Source organism: Haemaphysalis longicornis, unplaced genomic scaffold, assembly GCF_048455015.1.
Source record: "Haemaphysalis longicornis isolate Haplotype H1 unplaced genomic scaffold, Haemaphysalis longicornis Haplotype H1 scaffold_9, whole genome shotgun sequence".
Taxonomy (NCBI): Eukaryota; Metazoa; Arthropoda; class Arachnida; order Ixodida; family Ixodidae; genus Haemaphysalis; species Haemaphysalis longicornis.
Window position 1 is genome coordinate 47,445,760 of NW_027526460.1, and position 24,345 is coordinate 47,470,104.

The following is a 24,345-nucleotide window of genomic DNA, read 5'->3' on the forward strand; positions in this document are numbered from 1 at the left end:
TTTCCAACAGTGTTGCTTTAATTACAGGTGCAAATCATAAATTAGATCGGTGAATGATGAGGGGAAGGAGAGGAAAGCGGTCAGGTGTCTTCAGGAACCCCATCGTCAAGGCCATCATCCACAACGTGGGACTTCTCACTGTCGATGTCCGACACTGATCCCAGCATCTCGGGGCTTCCTGCTAGCATGGGATCTGCAGGGGGAGGAGGAAAAATGACAAGAAGGGGGGAAGGGCAAGTTCTACAATTCAGTACATCCAGGCGATCAGTCTGCTGATATGCGATAGACAAATCCTCGGAAAACTGACTGCTGTTCTCACCTGACAATATGACACTCTCTGCTCTGTGCTCGCCCATCTGACTAGAGACAAGGGATGAGTCGTCAACTTCATCAATCGCAGAGTTGTCGTGAATCTCCTGCAAGAAGCAGTCAAATATCAAAAACGGCATGGGTAAGCTGCTTTGCACATTCTTTCCTGAAATGGCATAGCTACCGAAGCCGCCTTGCATGCGGACTGCATCTGGCACAAATTCCTCAAGTAGTTGTACTCAAAGGGACTATGATGGCAAATTGAAAATACAACTTTGTTCAATTTGAGAGAACTAGCCTTTGGTAACTCGGCCAGCTTCATTCCAGCCACAAAAGACATCATTGTACCGAAAAAATGCAAAAAACTATTGACAAACTCAAATTTCATGCTACATTGATGTTGCGTGGGTAGGAGTGACATTACCATGGTCCAGCGCTAAAAAAAACACAGATACATGGGTATTAACTGCTTGTTGGAATTCAAGTGATACGTTCAAATAACACTAGAGGCCCCACTATAATCGTCCAGCCATGTTTCTTGGCGGTGGCTTTGGTCGGCAGCCAGCAATCGCACAAACGAGATTCTGTGATTTCATAGCGAAATCACTCGAAAGCAGCTGGGGAGTCTGTTTTCCCGAATGCTAGGGGTGTGGGAATACTCGAATATTCGAATACAAATCGAATAGTACCTCTGCAAATAAACATATTCGCAAATCGAATATGTACTATTCGATGTTTCAGATAAGTCGAATGGAGTTTCCAAACGTTCCCTGGCTTTGCGAAAGTAAGAGACGTCAGCGCACGCTAAAGCACTGCTGCTACACCGTCTGCTCGGCAAGTTTCATCCAAATCGCGCTTTTGACAAGCGCACCTTGCAGAGGCTATAAATTTCCTCCCTCTGCATGGAGTAATCTGCGATTGCATCTCATCAGATCTTTTTTTCAAGCCGTCATCATCGACTCTGGCCGCCATTATCAATTCTGCGACCGGATGTTTACATGTTAGGGCAGCTTCCGGTAAAGACCGCCACCGTTTTGACAGTAATCCATTAATTTAAAATCAAAAGCGGTTCTGGTTGTTTTTAATGCAGCTGGTGTACTGCTTTTTAGATCACAGTGGCCAGTGCAGGCTTGTACACGGCGACTGTAGTGCGAGCTTTACTTCCACTACGTATTTTAACGCTGCCCATGTGCTTCCGAGGAAGTGCCTCATCGTGGTCCATGATTGTGGTTGTGCCGTGTTTTCCTGTCCTAGTATTCATGCCTGCAGTGCGCTCGCTTCTGAGTTATGAAGCACTGTATAGTCATTGTCTATGATTGCAGTACAGCAACTCCAGTGCCAGTCTTTTTTCCCAAGTGTGTATCATGCCCGCTCCATATTCCTGGAGTACCGCCGGTACGAGTCAAAAAGTGCGTTCTCTGGATTGAAAAAGAACGTCATTTCTCCCGAACGTGCGAAGTAACTTCTGCTTTTTCACAAACATTTATCAAAAATCGAGGCCAGTAAAAAAAAAAATTGATATTCGATATTCGATTCGAAAGTGACCATTCGGCAGTCGCACACCCCCACTTAATACAGTCAAACCTCGGTGATTCCAAGTCACATAATTCAAACCAATGGACAATTCGAACTGGTCCATTGGTCCCGGCAAAGTGATGTGTATTTGAATGGGGGAAAACTCTCCCTAATTCGAACCTGATACACGTGCCACGGTTAATTCGAACAATATTGCTTATCTGCACAGACTACTTTTTCATAAAATTGAAAGCTGAAGGCGAAAGTTCAATGCGACACTAGCCTCTGCAGCTTTCCAAATCTGTAACCGTGCGCTTGCTCCACGTACACTGAAGCAGCTGTCATAAACCACGCGACCTTTGCACTATGGATCGTAGTCCGGAAGTGCGTGCCTGCTTCTTCGGGTTCGCATCTCAAACTGGCCATTGTGTGTGCTGTACTTTCGCAGCACGTAATTATTGAAAGTGCATTTCGGAGGACGTGCAATACCGTCTATTTTATCGTGCATGCGTTTCTAATACTGGTTTCTAGTACCGACAATCAAAGGGACCCCCGCTGGTTCGAACTCCGGCTAATTTGAACAGATTTTCTATCCCCTCGGAATTCGAATTAACGAGGTTCTAGATTATTTCGTTGAAGTTTGCAATGAATGAATGAATGAATGAATGAATGTCTCCATTTATTGAAGGACGGCTCTTTGGCCTAATAGGGGGGAAAAAGGTGTAGGGGAGAAGACAGAAAGAGAAGAAGAGCATACACACATGTGTATGAGCTGCACACTCACAATCACATGCAGCGATCAATCCCTGCCTCGTGACCGAACGTCCAGAGGGAGAGCAGTGTGTCACAGGTAGAACTGAGATCACTGTTATCGGGACAAAGTGTTTTTTATAATAACCCAACGTATTTTGTCTTCATGGCCCCTTTAATGTAGCACCTAGGATACGTGTATCTTTGATACCGCATAGCCACGCTTACCAAGTAACTGCTCTCATAACACCATCAATAAACAGCAAACTAAAGCCAGGGCTGACGTGCTTGCAAGGAGGCAATGAAACGAACCTCAACTCGAAATTCCTCTCCGTCGATGCAGCACATCGCATAAGCGCTGTCGGAGGCATCCAGGGAGTCCTGCTCGACCGGTAAGGGCGATGGTGGTGGTGGAACCAGGCTGGCGTTGACCACCAGTTCGGTGGGCGGCGGTGGCGGCGGCGGAGGCTGACTGAGCTGCATCTGGACTAGCAGGTTCTCTTGGAGGGCTTCAGTCTGCACGGCAAAGTCAGCACTCCCTCAGTCAACTGGCTAGCAAAGGCCTTATTTTCATCATCACCACCAGTGCCAAGAGCAGCAGCCTACTGCTTACGCAAGGTGCACCGTAGTAAATGACTAAGGGTTCACTTAGGTATCATTCACAGAGCTTCTCAGGCAATTTTTCACCGAAAACGGTTCGACGGTGACAAGAAGCCGAGCTGTGCGTTCCCGTTACGTCAACGCGACGGGACCACGCCCCGCAGTAATCCAGCCAATCAGAAGCTTATTTTTGCATTACAGCAATTGTAGTCACCCTGTATCATAATATCCCGACATGTTTTTTTACTTTTCAGATTAAGCACGCTCAATTCTAGGGTAAACTGATCACTAGGCAAATGACCCTGTACTCTGACAGAGAGCTCCAATACGAACGCTACTCTGTTACGTCTCCGTCGCCGCTTTTTTGACGCGACGGTGCCGTGACGAAGAAGGTGACGGCTGTGTGAATGAGGCCTTAGACCACTTGAGGAATCTTTAATGCGCTCCCAGACCTCATTTACACGGGCATTTTGTTTTCCTGCCTCCGTCAGAAACACAGCCACTGCAATCGAGCATCGAATGTGCAGGAACCTCCTCCTCCACGAATCAAACGGGCAGGACAGGAAATCAAGTCTGCCGTGTCAAGCGGCTCATGTGAGACCACCACAAGCCCTCACCATCACTGGTAGCGTCTGAATGATGATCTGCCCCTGGGGCAGGGTGGCGATTGGAATGGCACTCTGGGCCCCGCCCGGAGCGGTCAACAGAATGGCCTGGGGGTGGGCCGGCTGGAAGTTTTGCGGGATCACCTCCAGGATTCCGTCTCCCGTCAGTGTGATGGGCCCCGGTAGTGTACCAGCCAAGGGAGGAGCCAGGCCTGCAAGTAGGGGTGGGGGGCATCACATCATGTTTATGAGCAAGTCATAATACCTCTCCCAAGGATCAACAGTGGGGTACAATAATGTAACATTTTGGGCTAGTTTATGACTAGAACCTGAAGATGGAACAGTGCACATATTTTGTACAGGGACAAAGCTGAGAAGCACACAACACAAGCGCTTGTGTTGTGTACATGTCAGCTTTGTCCCTGTACAAAAAATTAGCGCTGTTCAATCTTCCAAAATGGTGAAATGCCATTCAGAGAGATGAGAGATGGTATCACAAACCCTCACCTAAAGAGGAACAGGCGGTACATGAAGAGTGCTCATTGGTCATTATATTCTTTCTTACAGACTCCTCTGAAAGAGGAATTGCCCCCTCGAACGTACTTCTTGTGCACATTTACAACTTTCCGCATCATTCTGGGGATGATACAATAATAAAGAGTCCAAACACTGCCACTGGCTGCATTTTGCGAGAGTACAGCGGACAAAAGTGTGACGTGAAAGACTGAGCAGCCGGTCACAGGTCAAGAAAGCATCTCACTTCCATCACATCTCAGGTGGTAAAAATTACTCTGAAGCCCTCCACCACAATATGCCTCGATGCCTGTGCAGCGTTGGCGCGTTAAACTTCATAACCAATCAAATCAAATCCGTCTCATCTCAACACGATTGTCTTACATCTCTACACACCCTGCAAATGAGTCTGAAAAAGGCGCCCAACTTTCTGCGGGCACAAAGCACAAGACTAGGCTTTGAAGTGGTTTTAGCAAGCCATAAATACTACAGTCAAACACGGTTATATTGAACTTGCAAAAAAAAAACTATCAGTTCGATATAGGGGATAATTCGATATAAGAAAGTTAAGGAATTAACCGTCATAAAAACAGATGCCATTTATAAAAACATTTTATTGGTGAAATTGCCCTACTTTCCGCATGAAATAGTCCTGCATCTTTTGCTTGAACAACCTTTACTGCCTGAGACAGTATGCACATCTCCACACTGTTTAAAGAGTCGGGCAGCTGAGGTCTTAACCTATCATACTCGCAACGAAGCGCCGGACTAGTGCGAGTGCACCAATCAACTCGCCGACCAATCCAGCAGCGGCATCTGGAATTTCCAACAGCCTGCTTCACACTTCGGCAGTACCGGCGATGGCTCCGTTGCACTCCTCAGGATTTCTGAAGCCATCACTGGCACGCACAAGCAGCAGATTTGAAGCAATTTCAGGCGCTTTCTTCAGCAATATCTGCCCAGAACCTGCTTCGAGAAAGTAAACCTTGGGAATCTTGAGGCTCTTGGGAATCTCGCGCATCACAGGAATAATGGACTTCTCAATGCGTTCGACTCGACTTGCGATTGCCAGCTTCCCGGTGAAATGCAAAGTTTGGCCCCATCACGCTAGCTAGAGCCATCAAATAAGCATTTCTAGCGCTAGCCACCACAGCTAAACTTCGGGGGGGGGGAGCCCACAAAGTGCAAATGGCACAAACACAACGAATGAAAAAAAAAAAAAATTAAAAACATGGCGGACGGGCCAGGATCATTTTATGCATGGGGGTGCAACAGCTCGCCTTAGACAGCACGGGGGAAAGGGATAAGGGGGGGAAAGACTTGCCCACTGCTTATGAGCGGCTGGGCTAAATCACTTTTAGGGGTGTGCTGGTGGAATTTTTCCTCCACCTTGAGGAAAAAGTGCCAGCTTAGGGGGCACTTCTGCAGCATTTGCCATTCGATATAGCAGATGTTGCTGGTATTTTTGTTACATATAGGCATAATTTTTGCTTTATATTCTCACTGCAAACATACCGTGACCACAAATAATTCGATATAAAGGATAATTTGATGTAAACGGATTCGACTGTGAGTTATATTTTCAAGCATTCGTGCAGTACTGGATGGAAACTTGCTTTCAGATACAAACCCACAGGACATTATAAATGTTAAAAAAAAAATTCATTGCCCAACCGTTAAGCTTGCGCAATGCCAGGGCCACTTCATTCACGGGGAAAGTGCTACGGCTAGGTGCCCCACTGGATTGCACTAGCTTGAGCCTGGCTGTGTAGACTGCTGGTGACACATTAGCTTGTGTTCCCAGCCGTGTTCCCAAACAACCGTGTTCCCAAATTCTTGCATTCAGAGAGGCAGTGAGAACAACTAAGCCTGGGCGGTGTAATAGTGGAGCAAAAAACCGGCCATTTCCCGTCCACCTGCATAGGACCCCTGCAAACGGGAGCAGCCCACCTACCGATTGGGAGGGTGGTGATTGCTGGAGGGCCCAGCGTTGGCGCAGCCCTGATTATCCTGAGTGGCGTGGTGGGGGCGGCGACCAGCCTGGGTGGCTGCCGCGCGCACATGTCCATGCCACCAAGGAGGGCAACCTCGTCACTCAGCTGCATCTTCGGTCCATAGTTCTTGTACAAGTAGTCGCAGATCTCTGTTGGGGCAGTAGGGATTTTGTCAGAAAATACAAGCGTCTGCACGCACATCAAGACGACAATAGGTACAGTCCTTGTCAAAATTTTCTAGGACAATCCGGAAATGCGCATGAAGCAAACAATTCGATGTACAGGCTTACACCCCGAGCGAGGCTGAAACATTGTATGCCCGAAAGCTACAAAAAAAGCTTTTCTTTTTTACTGTCATAAAATAACTTTGTCACATTTAAAGGTTGTAGGAAGCACACTCAGTTGGTGCACTGATGCGGCTTCCTACATTTATTTAGGTTGCGTAGGCCCGGCCAGAACGAGCGGCTGCCCAGCTGCGGAGTCAACGTTCCATCTGTCTTGCGTGGAACTGCTGACACTGGCCAGGCACCGCTGATGACAACTGTGAAAGGATGCGAATCCTTTCACTCCTCCGTTAAGTTGTTGCATCCTCCACTAAGCAAAGTTAACCCCAAACTTGAATTGAAGATTACTTGTTCTTTTATGAACGCGGGAAAACGGAGGGAAGGCAAAAGGCAACCGGCCTTCCCTTCGTTTCACAGGGAGTTCATTTTGAAGTTTCAAATTCATTTTCGTTCCAAGTTCACAGGCTAAAGTGAGTAATTACCACAAAACAAAAGCGCACCTAATTAACGAGGGCAGAACGTCCGAGACCCTGTTTGTTCAATACATGCAGCAATGGAATGTTGCGGGCAGCGAGCAAGGGTCGCCAAAAGTGGGCGACTAAATTTATGCTCACCTCCAATAACCTCCAACCTTTCACGCAGATATTATTCTATTTGTTTGCGATAAGACACAAAAACCATTTTCTTTTGGTCATTTTTCATTTAGGTATTGTGGCGCAGCAGCCGACACCGGCAAACACAATTGTGCAAATGCCACAGGAGGCATTTGGCCACACAGAGAAATTCAAACAGATGGCGCATAGTGCCTGCGGCCTTATGGCTAGGCCAAAGCCAAGTTCCGTAGCCGCTCATAGCCTTGATGAAACCGAAACCATAAACGCTTTGATGAAACCGAAAACACGATGTTTCAGCCAAGTTTTCGGGCGCTGGGTATAATGGCGGTAGTATCTCGCGGCCCAATTCAGTCACTACAACGTAGGACGGCGCTGCTAAATGAGTATCTGATGAAGTGTTATCTAACAATTGCTGTGTGAAGTTTGCCCAGCATGACATTTATCGGCATTTATGGGCTAGCCTTGGTACGAAACAGGCACCAACCTGGGAATGAGAGTTGGCCAGCATTTGGCACGGTCCTTTTGAGACTCCACCATTTTCCCCGCAGCCATTGGGGTGACCGGACACTGGAAAAGAAGAAGAAAAGGGGGGGGGGAGAAAGCACAAAGAGACCATGTTAAACAAACAAAAATATAATATTATACTCAGGGACAATTTTCTGTGGCAGTGCAGTCAAGGCTACAGCACCGAACCACGCCGTTTTGTTTCACAGCTGGAAGTAGCTCAACAAAAATAATTTGCCGGGTGCAACCTAAGCTATCAAATATATACTATGCACATCTCATTTTTCAACCTTGGATTGATAATGCCACTAAATTATTGGTGACAATATGTGAAACAGAGAGCATTATTTTTTAGATTTTTGGATTAATATGGTTGCGGTGCTCGCCACTGGCGTCGCTTAGGTTCCCTTCAGAAAAAAAACATGGCATCCTCGTCAGCAACAGCTTAGCTCGCCACTTCGTTTGCCGCATAGAATTTTTAAGAAGCTCGAGAGCCAAATCTGTCAAAACAAACCAAGCAGGTTGTCTGCAACGTGTACGCCCAAGCGAGACTGACGCCACCGGGACTCTCCGTCGTTTTCGCATTCTGTTCGGTTAGCCAGCTTGCCAGCGTAAGCGAGAGTAGTGTCGCACGGCTCGAGGCGGAGGTTGTGAGTGGTAACCTGAAGTCCTTCCCCAAAGCATAAAAGGCTTTGTTTGGCGACCGGAAGACCACGTAAAGTTACTGGAGAGACAAGAGTGCAGTGATAGGATAGTTTCACTCTTGCTGCTCTTCCACAGAAAGTACATCAATAGCGAGTTTTAGCAGTCCGTCCGTTCCATCGTGTACGTTGTTACCGGGTTGACCGGGACCCGTCTGCGCCTGAGCGCACGGAAGGGTGAGGAGGCGCGGACATGGCGAAGGCAGGCCCGCGGAACTAATCCCCCTACCGCGACGAATGCCCAAGTGCCCAGACAGGTCCCGGTCAACCCGGTAACAACGTACATGACGGAACGGACGGACTGCTAAAACTTTCTAATACTTCATTCGCAACAGATGAAGTGCAGGGAAGGAGACATCAATATGCCTGCACGTTCGGTGATCGTGGTTCAGCGTACTCAACCACGGAGCTAACACGAAGAAATGAACTAGCAAATGCGTATCTGTAACGCCGAAACTGAAACCAAGTTGGCTCCCCCCCATTAGCTTTCTCTCTCCATTGCCACAGAAAGTTGTCCCCAAGTACAGACTGAAACATGTTATTTATTAGGAGCAAATATTTTCCCGATTCGATTGATTGATTATGGGGTTTAATGCGCCTAAACTACACAGGTTATGAGGTGTGCCATAGAGGAGGGCTCTGGATTAATTTTGACCACCTGGGGATCTTTAACGTGCACTGAAATCTCGAACACACGGGCGTTTTTGCTTTTCGCCTTCATCAGAAAAGCGGCCGCCGCGACCGGGCCAATTCAATTCAAAATGTACAATTTTTACTAACGCTTCAATAAATACAGTTTCGCTAACAAATACAATCCCCAATGCATAGCTGTGATATGTCCAAGAGCCCATGCCATGTGACGTCTGTGCTGTCCTAACCCACAGATATAGCAGTGCATCGATGCAGCCACAACAAGTGATAATGCAAAAGGCGCAACTTTAAAAATATGCCCACTGTTCTGGCTTCGCTTTCATTGCTAACAGCACAAAATAGGGGACAAGACGGAAGAACACATGAGCCCAACACTGGTCCCGTGTGTTCTTCTGTCTCGTCCCGTATTTTTGCGCTGTTAGAAATGAAGCCGAACCAACTGGCCCAGGCTTCCCTCTTGTTGCAGTTAAACTTCGTCTCACCCACATTGAGCTACTAAGAGATCAACAGGAACCCTGTAAGTCTTTTCTTTGTTTTGGTTTGCTGTATGGTTCTTCACAACTATTTATTCTGATTGTAGATATAAAATTTGTTTTTGTGTAAACTAACTATATATTCAGCTTTATTTGGATTTTTATACTTGATTTTTTGACAGCCTTCGTAAAAAAAAAAACTGCTGAAGGGATGCAGCTGAACAAGGTACCAGTGAACCGTGCACAAATCAAGGAGTGCAATAAGACTAACAGTATCATTCTATCTGGCCTGTAGCAGAAGTTTTGATCGTTTGAAGTTTGGGCTTGGAAGGTGGGAACCAGAAAAACCGGTTTTGCCTTCCAGGCCCAAACTTCAAACAGCCGTGACTTCTGCTACAGACCAGATAGAATGATACTGTTAGTTTTATTGCACTACTTGATTTGTGCACAGTTCTCTGGTACCTTGTTTAGCTGCATCCCTTCATCAGTTCTTTTTTTGCAAAGGCTGTCAGAAATCAAAATATAAAAATCCAAGTAACTTTGAATATAGTCATTTAGACAAATTTTATATCTACAATCAGAATGAAAAACTACCCACGTCCCATAATTTTTATCACCATAACTGTAAAAATAAAGCTTTTCTATCAAAGACCCATATGCCCCCCTTAAGGCTCACTTGCTCATTCGAACTACACACAGTAGTACACTTAGTCTACAGCCAGACATGCCGTAAAGTGCAGCAATCAAGTTCCCTACCTGCTCCAGTCCCTTGCAAACTCGGCCCAGTCAATCATGCTCTCCTCAGCAACCCCCAAGGCATAGACCCTGTCAAAGGTCAGAGCGAAAAAAAAAAAAAAAAAAAAGCCACATTTCCATCATCAGGAGTAAGAATGAGCGTGTGCCTGAAACAAAAATGATTGTCTGCGATTAAAGCACAAACTTCTTACTCTAACACAAAGAGCACGACTACCCAACAATGGCAACTAGCACGCCAAAATTTGCAAGCTCCAGGATCCCATTTCCGAAACGTGGAAAAAGAATGGCCAGGTAAGAATGGAACATCGTGAGCTGTAATTGCAGCCTTCACGGCGGAATGACACCTGAGCATTTGAGCTTTCCCTCCAGTATACGTGGTATTCATTGAAAAGTTTAGCTGTCAATTTCTTCGTTTGGCAACAATGAAATGGCCACGGACATGGCCGAAGCGCCACGAATATGGCGCGGCTTGTGCCACTGCGGCCGCACGCCGAAGAAAATATAACACCGGCATGACGTCTGCTCCGTTTCAATCCGATTCTCAACGGTGGTGTCAACACAGTTGTTATTAATCGCACTCACTTTGGAGTCGAGGCAATACTTTGCGTTCGGCGGGCTAGAGCTTGGAATGTCCAACATACATCATGTGCTTAGCACGGACAAGTACCGCCATCCCGCGGAGCCCGACGTAACCCGTGATGGCGCACTCACATGGTTGCCTGCATGCGTGCCTCGCTATTCAATACAGGCTATACACGAGTATGAAACTCTACGATTGGAGCGGCTGTTCCGCTCTAATACGCACGTGCTGATGAGGGTGAGGTCGTCCTGTCGGGACCAGTGCGTGCCCCGGGCCTCCTTCCAGTTGAGGTAGTTGAGCCACTTGGTGCGGCACTGCTTCTCCGAGCGGCTGCCCACCCGCTCGGCCACCGCCGTCCACGACAGGCCCCCGCTCACCATCTCACCCGGCAGCGCCCCGCTCAGCTCGTACACGGCCTCCGCCAGCCGGCGCTCTTCCGCCGAAAGCCACACCCCTGCAACGGGAAGGTGCGTTCCACCATGGCCAGCACCAGCACTACCACCGCTGCTGGCCACTGATGCCCACCCGATTCGACCTTGCCCACAATTCTCTTATTGCATCCTTTGACGGAACACTCTGCTTCCGATAAAGTTGTGCACTAGTCATTCCGCCAGTTTGGTGTTTTTCCAGTTGCTGGTACACAACATGCCAGTTATGCTTACTTTTTAGAAGTTCACTCGAGCCAGAATGTCTCCTACCCACGGTCATTCCCTAACCCACGTCAGTCATTTCTTATCCCTAGGCATTACACCAATCATCCTTCCTTCCTTCTTGAATGTGAACATCTTCGACAGAACTCTGTCTGGTTGGGTTAAACTTAAGAGGCAAATACACCAACCAAGGGCGTTTTATTCAAAGCGGTCCCAACGTTTCGGAGCCAACTCGGCTCCTTCATCAGGGGTGACTATGTACGACAAGAAGCAGCGGTTATACAGGTGTCTTCTTCTTTTTCTTTTTTCTTACTGTATTCTTTCCCTTGCGCGTCGGAGGCCGTGGGCGTAGATGGTGGGAAGGGCTCCGAGGGATCTGTTCAGGCCTTGCCGGTTCCCTTGTATGTGCCAAGACTCAAGCAGTAATCTTTGAGAGTAATTCGTTTCGGTGCCAATCACCTGCGCGCCGTCAAAGTTAATACGGTGGTCAGCTTTTTCGCAGTGCTCGGCCAATGCACTGCGCTGAGTGTCGGACTTGCGAACGTCGTTTTTGTGTTGGCGGAGGCGTTCCGGGAAGTTCATGGTCTCCCCAACATAACTAGCAGGGCATTGTGCGCAAGCAATTTTGTAGACGACCCCTTGTGATTTTTCTTTTAGCGGCCGCTCTTTAGGTCGAGGTATGAGCCGTCCAAGAGTTGACACTGGCTTGTGGGAGATGACAATGCCTTCCTTGCGAAGAATGCGGGATAACGTTTCACTCGTTCCTTTAACATAGGGGACGGAAATACGGGTGGGTCGGCGTGCGGAGGGGGTGGGGGGGCAGACGGCGGAGACAGGAGAGGGGTTGTTGACCGGCGGCGTCAGTGCAGAGGAATTTCCTTGGTTGCAGCCCGGCTGGGGGAGACGGCGTTTGACGCGTCGTATGAAGTTGCTCGTGTATCCATTTTTCTTCAGGTCGGCGATTACGGCTTTTTCTTCTTTCTTCCGGTCCTCTTCTGTTGAGCATATAGTTCTGGCTCTAAGTAAGAGAGCTGAGACCACAGAAGATTTGTGGGAATTTAGGTGGCAGGAATCAAATTGCAGGTAGCGGCCGGTGTGGGTGGGTTTCCTGTATACTGTGAAATTTAGTCCGTCTGGCTGTCTTTTTATCAAAACGTCGAGGAATGGTAAGGTGCTGTTCGTTTCTTTTTCCATGGTGAATTGGATGGCTGGTTCAATCGAATTTAGCTGTGACAGGAAGTTGTCTGCTGCTGTTTCTTTGATGACACAAAAGCAGTCGTCCACGTACCGGAGAATCACCTTGGGCTTTTCGGGGAAATTTTCCAGAGCGGTCCTTTCAATTTTTTCCATTACAAGGTTGGCTGTGGTCACGGAAATAGCTGCCCCCATCGCAGTTCCACTTACTTGCCTGAAATATTCCTGCTTGTAGCAGAAATATGTGCTTTGCAGGCAGAACTGTAGAAGCTGCGTTATCTCGCCGACGCTGAGGCAGGTCCTGGAGCTCAGGCTGTCGTCGCTCTCGAGAGCACTTGTGGCGGTCGCGACGGCCAGGGAAACAGGGACGCTGGTGAAAAGCGACACGACGTCAAAAGAGATGAGTCTGTCCCCAGGGTCGATCGGCACTTCGGAGACAAGTTCGACGAAGTGGCCGGCATTCTTGACGTGGGTGGGCGTTTTGCCGACGAGAGGGGAGAGAACCTGATGAAGGAAGTTGGACAGGGCTCGAAGTGGTGAAGTTGTGAAGTCCACAATAGGCCGGAGGGGCACATCGGGTTTATGAATTTTTGGTAGCCCATAAAAACCAGGCGCTGAGCCATTCCGGCAGATCACTCGCAGATATAGGCTTCGGAAATCGGGGTACTTCTTGAAAATGTTGGCCAGGAGTTTGTTAAGCTCCCTTTGAACTTGGGGGGTTGGGTCCTTTTTCAGTTTTTCGTACGTTGAGCACTCGAAGAGGTCTTGAACTTTGCTTTCGTAGGCTTGGCGGTCAAGCACGACGGTACAATTTCCCTTGTCGGCAGGGAGGATGACTACATTATCATCATCTCGTAGGTTACGGATGGCTGCGGCTTCATCTGCGTTTAATTTATGTTGGTGCTGTCGGGGAATGCTCCCGAGAACGCCAATCACCTTCAATCTGACTTCCTCTCGGACGCCTGCCTCAAGACGCATAACCCCACTTTCGATGGCAGTCACCATTTTTTTCCAGAGGGGGCCGGGTAGTCGTAACGTTAAAGCCATGACCTTTGGCCAAAACTTCCGTCTCGGAATGAGAGAGTTGTCTGGATGACAAATTAACAACAAAGCTGGCACGGTCAGCGGGTGTGGCCTCTTTTTTCTTCAGTGCCGAAAGCTTGCTTTCTTGGGATGCCTGATGTTTTTCTGATGCAGACGAAGCGATACTTTTTGCAAAAGAATCCAGTGAATCAAACTTGCCTGGTATGCGATGCTCCAGTTGCCAGCGGAGGAAGAAAAGGTCCAATTCCTTTCTCCTTAGGGTCGCTTGGCACTCGTGGACTCGAGCACGCACTAAACGCCGTTCAGCTTGCGCTATGATGTTGTTTCCTTCAGGAGTGTGGACCAGGTGCTTGAGCTGGAGGCTGCGAGGCACGACGTCCAAGTCCCGGCAGGTCTTCGTAAAAGCGAGGTGGTTCTTGAAGGATGAGATGCTTCTGGTGACGTTTACGTAACGTTTTGCCAGCGCTGCTGCCTCTTTGCCGAAGTCGAGGCGTAAAGACTTGAATGTGAACATCTTCGACAGAACTCTGTCTGGTTGAGTTAAACTTAAGAGGCAAATACACCAACCAAGGGCGTTTTATTCAAAGCGGTCCCAACGTTTCGGAGCCAACTCGGCTCCTTCATCAGGGGTGACTATGTACGACAAGAAGCAGCGGTTATATAGGTGTCTTCTTCTTTTTCTTTTTTCTTACTGTATTCTTTCCCTTCTTCCTTCTGTAGCTCACTGAGGTGACCCAGTTTTCTTTTGAAATGCTCAGTAAAATGTAGGGTTGCCACCTGCCCGGCTTTTGACCAGCTCGACCGGGTTTTTAGACAGCGGGCCAGTTGCCGGTCCGTACCTTAAACCGGCCGTTATTGGCCAGTTTTTTGCTATCGTGATGCGATTATCGTTTTTTTTTTTTGCATTTTATAAGCGACAATGCAGCAACTATGATGATAAACACATTGAAAGGTAGCACGTTTCATACATTTTAACGTTCCTTTGGTGGATTTAGATTCAAAAAAGAGCTTTAATGGACGAAGTATGTGCGGTTACTTTTAAGTGCAGCTCATTCAAAGCAATAATCAATATCTGTCACTTTGAGTACAAATGTTATGTTGATTTCTCTCCCGAAAACCCCACAATAAATGGCATTGCATGTAAAAAAACATGGTGTCTTTTTTCAACACAAATCACAGGTTTAATCCCCCCCACCCCCAAAGGCCTTTTTTTTGGGGGGGGGGGGGGGAGGGGAGGGGGGGAGATGGCAACCCTAGTAAAATGCCAAGGATGCACTGGATGTATATCATGTATATTATCCATCTTACTGACACAGGTACTGTAGATGTTTGCATTACTGTTAAATGTTTGCTGTATTATTGCAAACATTTATTCGACAACTCCCACTGGCCTTTACAGACAAAATCCACAGATGTGTGCCTTGTTGCTTGGAATGTGGTAAAATATTGGTTTGCTTTCACACACCCACTTTTCCTTTACCGCACGACACCTGCTGCGGCTCTGCAGTCCACAACTGCCAGCACCTTTTTGTTGTTGTTGTTGTTGTTGTTCCCACATTTACTCCGAGTAAGCTCATGTAAATCGGGGCAGCAAAACTTTGTGCACTACTGTTATGCCATCGCCGACCTTTCCAAATGTGGAATGCCTTACCTTGCCGGCAATTCTCTTTCATCAGCCGGCAGCGATCCTTTATGGACGCCGCACTCCGGCCAAGGGCGTTGCCAATGACCCGCCAGTCATTCCCATGGGCGGCTCGAAGCCTGCAGGGCAAGAGGCGACCACACTCGCTGCACACCGATTTCTTCCACGGCACTTGCTAAAAAGGAGAGCAGCCAAGGTGGCCACAGCAGAGGCGCACTTTGTCCTGTTTGAGCCAGTTAAGATCCACTTGTGTGTTGTTCATTTGTTTATTACTTGTCTATTATTATTATTATTACAGTGCAGACCATTTATAACGTAACCGCTTACAGTGCGGGACCGGATATTACGCGGGTTTCTGTGACCACCGCTTTGCCTCCCATAGAACTCAACACATAAGCATACCGCTTAAAACGCGGTTGCCCGAAGGTACACCGATTGACCACCATGGCTGGGGCATCGTTTTAGGGTTGCGAGAAAGGAGAAAAAAAAAAAAAACAAAAAAAAACAGAAGGAATCAATCATCTGACACAGTGTGCTTCCTGCTCTCCTCTAACTTCGCCACACAAAATTAAAAAAGTAGGCACCCTTTAGTTCACGGCTCCGTTTGCACCCACGTGATATGCACAACTGCCCTTGCTTGGCGCCCCTCGGAAAATAGCGAGCCCCCTTCTGTACCCCCTTGTCGCGCGATAAGCCGTTTCTATTAGAATGTTGTGCAGATAAGCTACCGCACTAGCTCTTTTCGAACATTTGGAGATAGCGAGCCCAGAGGCGGGGAGTTCCCGCTACATGTACGTTGTGTTGACAAGCAACTGTGTTCGGCAGAATGAGCGCAAAATGCAGTGGAAAAAAAAAAAAAAAAAAAAAATACTGCTTGCCTTCTTATCACGTTTTCCCGTGGCATCCGTTCATAGATGGCAAGAAACGCAGCCACGCTCCTTCCAAACACAAACACAAAGGAAGTTGAAGCCATGTGCGCACCGTTTTTAAGACCCTGCAGCAGCGGCTGATGTGAAAAAAAAAAAAAAAAAAAAAGACCGTGCCTCCGTTTTTAAGGGTCATGCGTTTGAGTGATGATAAACAAAGAATTACTTAAGAAGTAGGTTGCGATGTGATTGGATTGGCGTATGTTTGTTTATACTGCGGTACTGCTTATAGAGCGGATCTTGCGCGACATACGTTATAAGCAGTCTACACTGTATTTGAGGATGAAGAAGCGGCCACGTACACCTTGAGCTGGTCCAGTTCCTCAGAGGTGTACTTGCCGATGTGGTTCTTGTTGTCGTACATGCGGATGACGCGCCGGTACACGGAGAACAGCGGCCGGTTGAGGCCCTTGGCCACCGTGCGGTAGAAGTCCTTGCGCTCCTCCTTGCTCATCGAGAAGATCACCGTCGCCGGGTTGCTGATGTTTCGCTCCTGCTCCACACACATATGGTGGCGTCAGCCAAGACAGTACACGCCATCAACAAGTGATAGAGCTACGATAGCATCATCAAAAAGATGCTCCTTGAAAGATTCGCCTTTCATCCATCTCTCACTTCACCCATAATCATCATCATCAATACTGTCACAGGAAGTAGGCTTCCCAGCAGTGCATTGTGGGGCAACGTCGTCATCACTGACGCATAGAAAGCTGCACTATGAATTCCAACCACCGCAACCAAATTATTGAATCTATGATCTTGCGCTCAGTAATACAGTGCCTCTGCCATTGATCCCCAATGGCAGTTCAGAAACTATAAAGCCACAACTATACAACCTATACATATTTTCAACAAGTTCAATAACAATGTCCATTGAAGTTTTCTTGTTCTCAGAAATCAGCCATCTTAAATTAATCGGCCTCACTGTTTAGCCTTCAGTGATAATATAGAGCATTCCACAGCGCAAGCTGCCCATGCCACCGGTAGAATTAGAGAAAGATGCTGGCTCCAGATTATGATAATGCAGCATGCCATACCTCACAATACTTCTGGATGTTGGCTTCCAGTATATCAGTCTCTTCCTTGGAGAACATGCCTTGCTTCCAGGAGTGCCCTGGAAGATTGAAATGTACAGTTAAAAGTTGCTCAGACGGACATTCTTTCCGACTGGCACAACCTATTTTTTGGAAAAGAAGGCCGTGCGCTGTACCTTTGCTCTGCAAGGTGGTTTTGTCTTCCTTGGTGGTGAACCAGTTCTGGTTGACATCAGTCTCCGCACCAGCTGTTGTGGGCGCAACGAGGGTCTGGAACCAAAAGACTGTCTTTCAGTCACGCACGAAGTTTCCCCCCAAACAAAAGCAAGCCTCTCCTGCAAGTGCTCTGAGCGTAGAGTTTGCAGCGAGCTTAGGCCAAGAAATTGTTGCCGGGTGAGAACCAGCAGGAAAGACGTCCAGACCTCTCCGACTAACCCCTGCGAGTGACTGTGACTTCTTGCGGAAAGCTACTTGAAAGGCAGTTCACCTGAATGCCAGTGCACTTGACTGTATGAACTTCCACATCATCTGCCCAACAACAATGATCACCGAGCATCAACACTCAGTTATGCCTTGTGAAAACACCTCACTACGAACCCTGAAGAGTAGCTTGTGCAACTAAGATGTTCAGTTTCACCTTCCAAGTCCACCTTACAAGTCCACGAAGCAGCAAATCTGCTTTTCTCCAAATGAGTGGACACAGGCATGCCTGATGGTTGTGGAACGGCGTAGATGGCTTCACATTGGCAAAGACTGCCTCATTTACTAAAGTAGTCGTGTAATTATAACGAGTCTGGACGACTCCTGACCAAGATACATTGTAAGTGAAAGCTTGGGTGCCCCACCTGAGGGTAGTGTATTTTAAAGTAAAAGCTTTCGTAGTGGAACCGATGGAATCCTGTCAATAAGCTAACACATTCCCCCATAGAACAGTCAGTCGACCGAAAAACTCTGATGAGATCTCAGGAAACACACTGCGTGCGTGAAACTGGGCTTCCACTGTGTCAAAACGGCTACTTGAAAATGGTGAAAAAGGAACGGTTCTAGATAAAACAATGCACACATCGATCATGAAGAAAGAGCACAACAGTATATATCTTTATCTCATAAGCATACATTTAGATCGATCTTAGATGCGTTTACTTAGTGCACGAAAAACCATAGCATGGTTTCGTTCTTCGCTTGTGATTTGAGTTTTTGGGGGGTTTAAAGATCGATTGGACGCACTTTCAACAAAGGTTCTGACGCACTGTCGAGGCAGTTTCGATGTCGTGCTTGTCTCAACTTTCTTTAGAAAGGGATGGCAAAGTTTTGTTTGCTTTCCCCCCTTTTCTTTTTCATTAGAGCAAGCTTACGATCAACTTGAAATGGTGTTGCAAGAGCTCCCAAACAAAAACGCTTATGCAGTTTTCCTTTGTCTCTTTTTTTTGGACAAGTAACACACAACTGCATTGAGCACTAAAAATGTCATAACCAGTCCATTCTTCTATACATAGTAGCTCAATGTAGCTATGGTGTAACCATTTGCACAAGCTTTACTGTAAAAGGCACAGAGATAGACAAAGGTGACTGCTTGAGAAAATACAGTCAACCGTAATCATAACAAAGTCACCGGGGCAGAGCAGTAATCTTCTACAAGTGGCATTTCATCACTAGTCGTGCAGATTTAAACACGCGTAAATTAGGCTGGGACCCAGAATATGTTAGAATAAACCAACAATCTGAATAAAACAATTTTCTATAAACTACAGGTCTGTGTACTGCCTAGGCATCTCGAATGCCCCTTACACCCGCTTCTCTTGTGTGAAGATCACTATGCCAAACCTTTACGTATTAAATTATATCACTAATTAGGTCAGGCACCGTGTCAAGAATGTGGAATACAGTTACCCCTTAGTCATTTCATTTCTAATCAAACACAGGAAGTTTTGAGGTTGCCCTACAGTGAGAGACCTATGGAGGACTTGCTCTGGTTGGAATAGCACCGACGGTTGCGTTCTTCACGAATGGGACAAAACCGCGATGACTCCAGATGTATTGATCCTTTTATTCTTTTCCTGACAACAACCACGATTCAAAACAGATAATACTCGAAATTTGCGAAGAAGTGGCCCCGGCAATGTCAGCCTGCTCTAGATCACACTGCCTCGGCCCTGAAGACAACAAGACTGGAATCTATTCCCGTCAACCCATCTCTCATTCATAGCACCGTTCTCTCTGCCAGGTTCTGCTGCGCTTCGGGGCACTCACCTCGTCAAACTTGACAAACGGACTCACAGGTTCCAGGGGAAGATTACTGTTTTCCCCTGCAATGATATTTACAAACATGGAGAGGAAACTTAGATTCATTCTGTTTCCTTGCATCAGGGTAGGTGTCACTCGACCATTAGGAAGAACACTACTACGGCTGAAATTTGTCATTTACTTATGAATTACTGGTCCCGGTGTACATGAGTATTCGGAAATTGAAGGCAAGTAACCTTCAAGTAAAAGACAACACAAGACTAATTGATAAGAAATTTAGGATTCTGCTTTTGTGTCCTCTGAAGCTGGCCTGAAACTACACTAGCATTTCAGGTCACTTAACGCATCCGTCTAACTTTGATACATCCGGGTGCGACCATACGGCTATGCTGGCACGAAAAGGACAAGCCAGCGGAGAGAAGAAATGCAGGAGCGGGCACAGACAAAGAAACAATACAGGAAGGGATAGTTGCTTCCTACAGCGGCCAGGTCAAGCTAGCGTCATCTGCTGTGGGAAAAGAAACAAACGGCCGCTGCAATCAGTGTACCGCTGCGCAGCCCCGGAATGAATTGTGGCCGCTATCAATTCTTCCATCAGGCGGTGCTCTCATCTCCTTCGCCGCTGCAAAGCTTCGCAGTCCGCATTGTTTTTCATTGTGGCATTATCAGGTTGCTGTCCTTCACCTACCACAATGGTTGTTTCATCTCCTACATATATTCTTGCTCTGTAAGGAGTGGCCACCCCTCACCCTGAGCTGACAGTAGCAGCGTCGGTTCGTGCTGGAAGGGATGCTTCTCGCCACAGGGAGCCAGGAAGTACGAGGGAGCCACCTCTGGGTTGCTGCTGCTGCTGCTAGCAGAGTCCAGGCTCTCGATGCCCGAAAGCGAATCACCTGGTGGGCAAGAGAGGGCCACAGTCAGTAGCTTATGACCCTCACCTCCGCACCCCCTCAGAACCACATTCTACCTCCTCATCTACCTGGCATGCAAAAAAAAAAAAAAAAAAAAACAGGTCAGAGCGCTCACTCCTGCACCTATGGCATCAGTTGAATCAGAGGTTACGGTTTCCAAACGTTAATTCATCTGAACATAGGAGAATAAAATAGAACAAGTTCAAATTAGGACATTAGGCACTGAAGTTACACCTTGCCTATAAGATGGGCCAGAGTGAAGTGATAACAGTTAATTGAAGCAACCCGGAGTATTTTATACCTGTGTACTAATTTCAATTCTTTGCCTTTACTTGAAAAACAGCTGCCCCGGGTTTATAAGACAGGGCACTCTGCACAGTACGCTCTGAAACGTTAAACCTCCCAAACAACAAATGCGGTCTGGTGGTGCAAACGTTTCTGGCCAGAAGAACTATGTTTGAGCGGAAAGAGAGAGAAATATTTAAATAAGCATGAAACTAGCATTTCTGAGCTTCCTGTTGTGCCTCTTCAGTCCCTACGCTTCAATTTTCTTTGCTGCCACTGTGGCTACAGCCCACAGCGGAGCATTTAGCTCAGCTCAGTCCCAAGCTTTAAGAAAGGCATCAGCTGCTGTCAAACAAAACACACTCACTGCAGTTGTCAGCCACTACCACCACCTCTTCTTCGATGCTGTTATCAGTGAGGTAGGCACAGCCGTCCATGACAAGCGAGCCATGACACGGTGACACGGCCCCGGCAGAAATCTCCTCGTCCAGGCCATCCAGCGAGTCGGCTTGCACCCCCACCGTTGCCACACATCTCAGGTCCATGCCCTAAAACACAATGCGAGTCATTTTTTGCCTTTGTGTTTTTTGGTGGTGCCCGAACACTTTTACCGGCACAATGTTTCAATACCGCAGTACTTCAGCATACCTTACACTTGAAACAAATGTTATATAACTCAATTGGACTACTTGACAATTTTCAACTGTTCTTTCAGCTCCAAGGGCCGTCGATTACGAAGGCTGAGAGCAACGTTGTCGCAATGCTGGCCCTATCGTTAACCACAAAATGCTGAAGTACGTGGATAAAGTTCTCCGAGGACACTTTCCAAACACGAGTACCTCACAGCGTGCGCGCGAACACACATGGGCGCCACTCATAATTAAACGTCAACACTCAGGCTCCAATCTAGCAAACCCGTTGGATGGAACAACCGAGTTGAATAACAGCGCGCTTGTTCCCTCCAAATTAAAACGGTACGTTAAGGTATAACATTTCTTCAACATGCAGAAACAAAGTTGGGGCGCAAGTGCGGGGAAAAGACAGTTTTATTTACACTGGCGGGCGTGACAGTTACAGCGTCTCAGTTGGGCATTGTCAGCCGTGTGACAGGCAGACTCTTTGCACCACCACGTCAAGTCATGTAACGAAGGAGCTTGCTAAAACATCGGAAACAGCGCAAATCATCCCAGAGGTAATCGCTGATGCGGTCGCCTAGCAACGTGGGTAGTGGTTGGGGGAACTCGACGATGATCCGGGGATCTGAGAAAATGCCAGGATGATGGAAAATGGCGGCTGCTACAGCCTAGAGCGCTTCTTTTAAACGCGCCTTCACGGGGACCTACGCAATGCGACTGTTGGTGAAACTTTCGCGCAGCCAGCGGTAGAGAATGCAGTGGCCTGTAACGGACAAGCGACACTTACCAGTGCTTGTAAAAACTCTCAGGGGGACCTCATGCAGCTGATAAGTCGGGACCTCCCGCCGAGGGACCAGATAGCCCTGATAACTCTCGTGACCAGTGCCCTTTTCTCAGCGGACTCAAGGAAAGATGGAGGTGGTGCGGCTGGCACGTGCGTTTCGTTTGGGTCGGCTTTGGGCGAAACAGGTCAGGATACTGTCTTTTTTGGCAAGTCTTTGACCTCTGTCTTGTTGTGGTTTGGGTGCCCGAGAACCGCGCTTTGCTTGTTAGCGGCTGATCTCGCTGTCGTCAGCTGCCGAAGTCGGAGCGGTAGCAGATAGGTCAAATCTTGATGAGTTGCTCGGAAACGCTAGTTTAGCGATTCAGCCCGCCGTCGCTGTCCTGCCCAGAACTTCGTGCAAAGAGTCAGTTGAAGCAAAATGTTATAAATAAATGCAACTTGAGCTACTTTCTTGCGCGAGCATCGTTGGTGAGCGCGTTTGCGCAGCGGTGCGTGCAAGGTGAATACCCCTCACAAGTGTTTGTCCTCGCTTAGCCATCGTATCAGGTGAAAGATGCAATGGTTTAGCTGACGCGTAGTTAGTGGAGGTCCCTTTTGGAAAAGAATTTAACTATGACCTACTTAAGAGCAAGAAAATTGGGGTATTTTTGCATGCCGTCCTGCCTCGCCAGAAAAGCGAGAGCGAATCCGAAAAGTACGAAAAAAAACTACGCGAAAAGTTTGCCTTATTTTGCGAGTGTAAGTTTTACCTCCTGTGATAATCGTACCCATCCCCACCTAACTGCTGACCATTTCGCCCTCGTGATCATTGCCACACTTCGCATTGTAGGCACAGGTAATTCTAGCGTTCAGGGAAGAAAATTGTTGGATATTTTCACAATGGTATAAAAATATCTGTCTAACCACCAAGACCGTTTTAGTAAAAATTGCCTTTTTTTTTGGGGGGGGGGGGGGGGGGAATTGGAGGAGGGGGGAGGGGGTAGTGGTATGCAAATATTTTCGCATACATATAGCCTCACAGAGCGTTTGAGTAAATACTGAATTCAATTGCGCAGAAAAATATTTCGAGTTTGTCAATGTAATTTCTTTTAATAATGCACGGATTGCACTGCTTTGGTAGTGCCTAAGTAGTACCTGCAAAATAGTAAGGTTTACCAATGTGCTTGTGCCTCGGTCATTCTGCCTAAGGCTGCTAACTGCTACACCGGTAACCTGCAAGGAGACCGTTTTTTGAAATCTTCAGTAAAGTTCACTGCTCAACACCTCTCATACACACCACGTTTGCACCCTAAGGCCTGCTTGACACATCCAACTCAAATTGTCCTGTACTTGCACATGATCTTCTGTGAATTGCAAATGCTTCTTTTATCACAGAATTGAATGAATGCCTGGCTCCGGGAAAAGATTTCTTTTGCACCTGCACTCATGTATATATGTCACGGCATTCCCATTCCCATCATCGTCCTGAACATCATGATCTGCTCCTCTAAAGAATTATTGGTTCACCAACCGCCTACATGAGGGGTTGAGCAATGCGAGGTCTTGCGGATAAATAGAGCATGTGGAGCAGAATGACACATCACACTGTACTGCTTGAGGAACGACACTGAGATCCCGCTTCTCACATTGGTGGAGAATGGATTGAGGAAGTGTGTGCGTGCGTGCGTGCGTGCGTGCGTGCTGGCATCTGTGTGAATGCACCCATCACATGCCTCCATACGTTGGAAAACAAATTTCGCTGTTTTTTTTTTCCCTCTTTTTTTTGCTAATGTGACAAGCAACATCCACAAGTATTATGGTGCACGCTCATTAAAGAACAAAATTGAAAGTTTTTTCACTGAAGTGAATGCGAGTGGAAGCGATCAAGGGTGTCCCTGGTTATTTTCATAGTTATCTTGTGTTAATTTATTATTCTCTGAAATCATTGTGAAGTGATACACATACACTGCGCAAACATGCAGAGATAAGGCCACAAAGCTGTAATCTGGTTACTTATACGCTCAGCTCCTCACCAGACTGTCCTCTTTGCATCCTGTGCATCCTCTCCACTGGCTCATACAAAACTGCACCCTGCATGCCCAACGTGCTTGGACATTTCTTAGCAATGCTCTTTCCTGCTTGTGCAGCATTCTTTGGCTCTGTGGCCT

The 24,345-nt window shown here is 47.3% G+C and overlaps 2 protein-coding genes across 4 annotated transcripts in view; one reads left to right on the top strand and one right to left on the bottom strand.

Moving 5' to 3' along the window:
- Nucleotides 1–22,340, bottom strand: LOC144152813 (uncharacterized). 3 transcript variants are annotated; one of them, XM_077684280.1, is made up of 16 exons: nucleotides 22,202–22,340; nucleotides 21,147–21,327; nucleotides 20,333–20,476; nucleotides 19,590–19,645; nucleotides 17,516–17,609; nucleotides 17,343–17,419; nucleotides 16,608–16,798; nucleotides 15,389–15,498; nucleotides 11,075–11,303; nucleotides 10,270–10,338; nucleotides 7,669–7,751; nucleotides 6,247–6,435; nucleotides 3,792–3,991; nucleotides 2,887–3,090; nucleotides 320–416; nucleotides 1–193 (listed from the first exon to the last, which is right to left on the bottom strand). In XM_077684280.1, the coding sequence occupies exons 2-16, from the start codon at nucleotides 21,322–21,324 to the stop codon at nucleotides 81–83; spliced, it is 2,034 nt and encodes a 677-aa protein (XP_077540406.1). In that variant the 5' UTR covers nucleotides 21,325–21,327; nucleotides 22,202–22,340; the 3' UTR covers nucleotides 1–80. The 3 variants fall into 3 exon arrangements, with proteins under 3 accessions (XP_077540406.1, XP_077540407.1, XP_077540408.1); XM_077684281.1 differs by lacking the exon at nucleotides 22,202–22,340 and adding an exon at nucleotides 21,834–22,056; XM_077684282.1 differs by lacking the exon at nucleotides 10,270–10,338.
- The window catches only part of Scsbetag (Succinyl-coenzyme A synthetase beta subunit, GDP-forming), a 20,030-nt gene continuing 17,928 nt past the window's right edge, over nucleotides 22,244–24,345 (top strand). Inside the window, exon 1 of the mRNA XM_077684284.1 lies at nucleotides 22,244–22,383. Within this exon, the coding sequence (XP_077540410.1) occupies nucleotides 22,327–22,383 (57 nt within the window). The 5' untranslated portion in view covers nucleotides 22,244–22,326. The remainder of the gene's footprint in view (nucleotides 22,384–24,345) is intronic.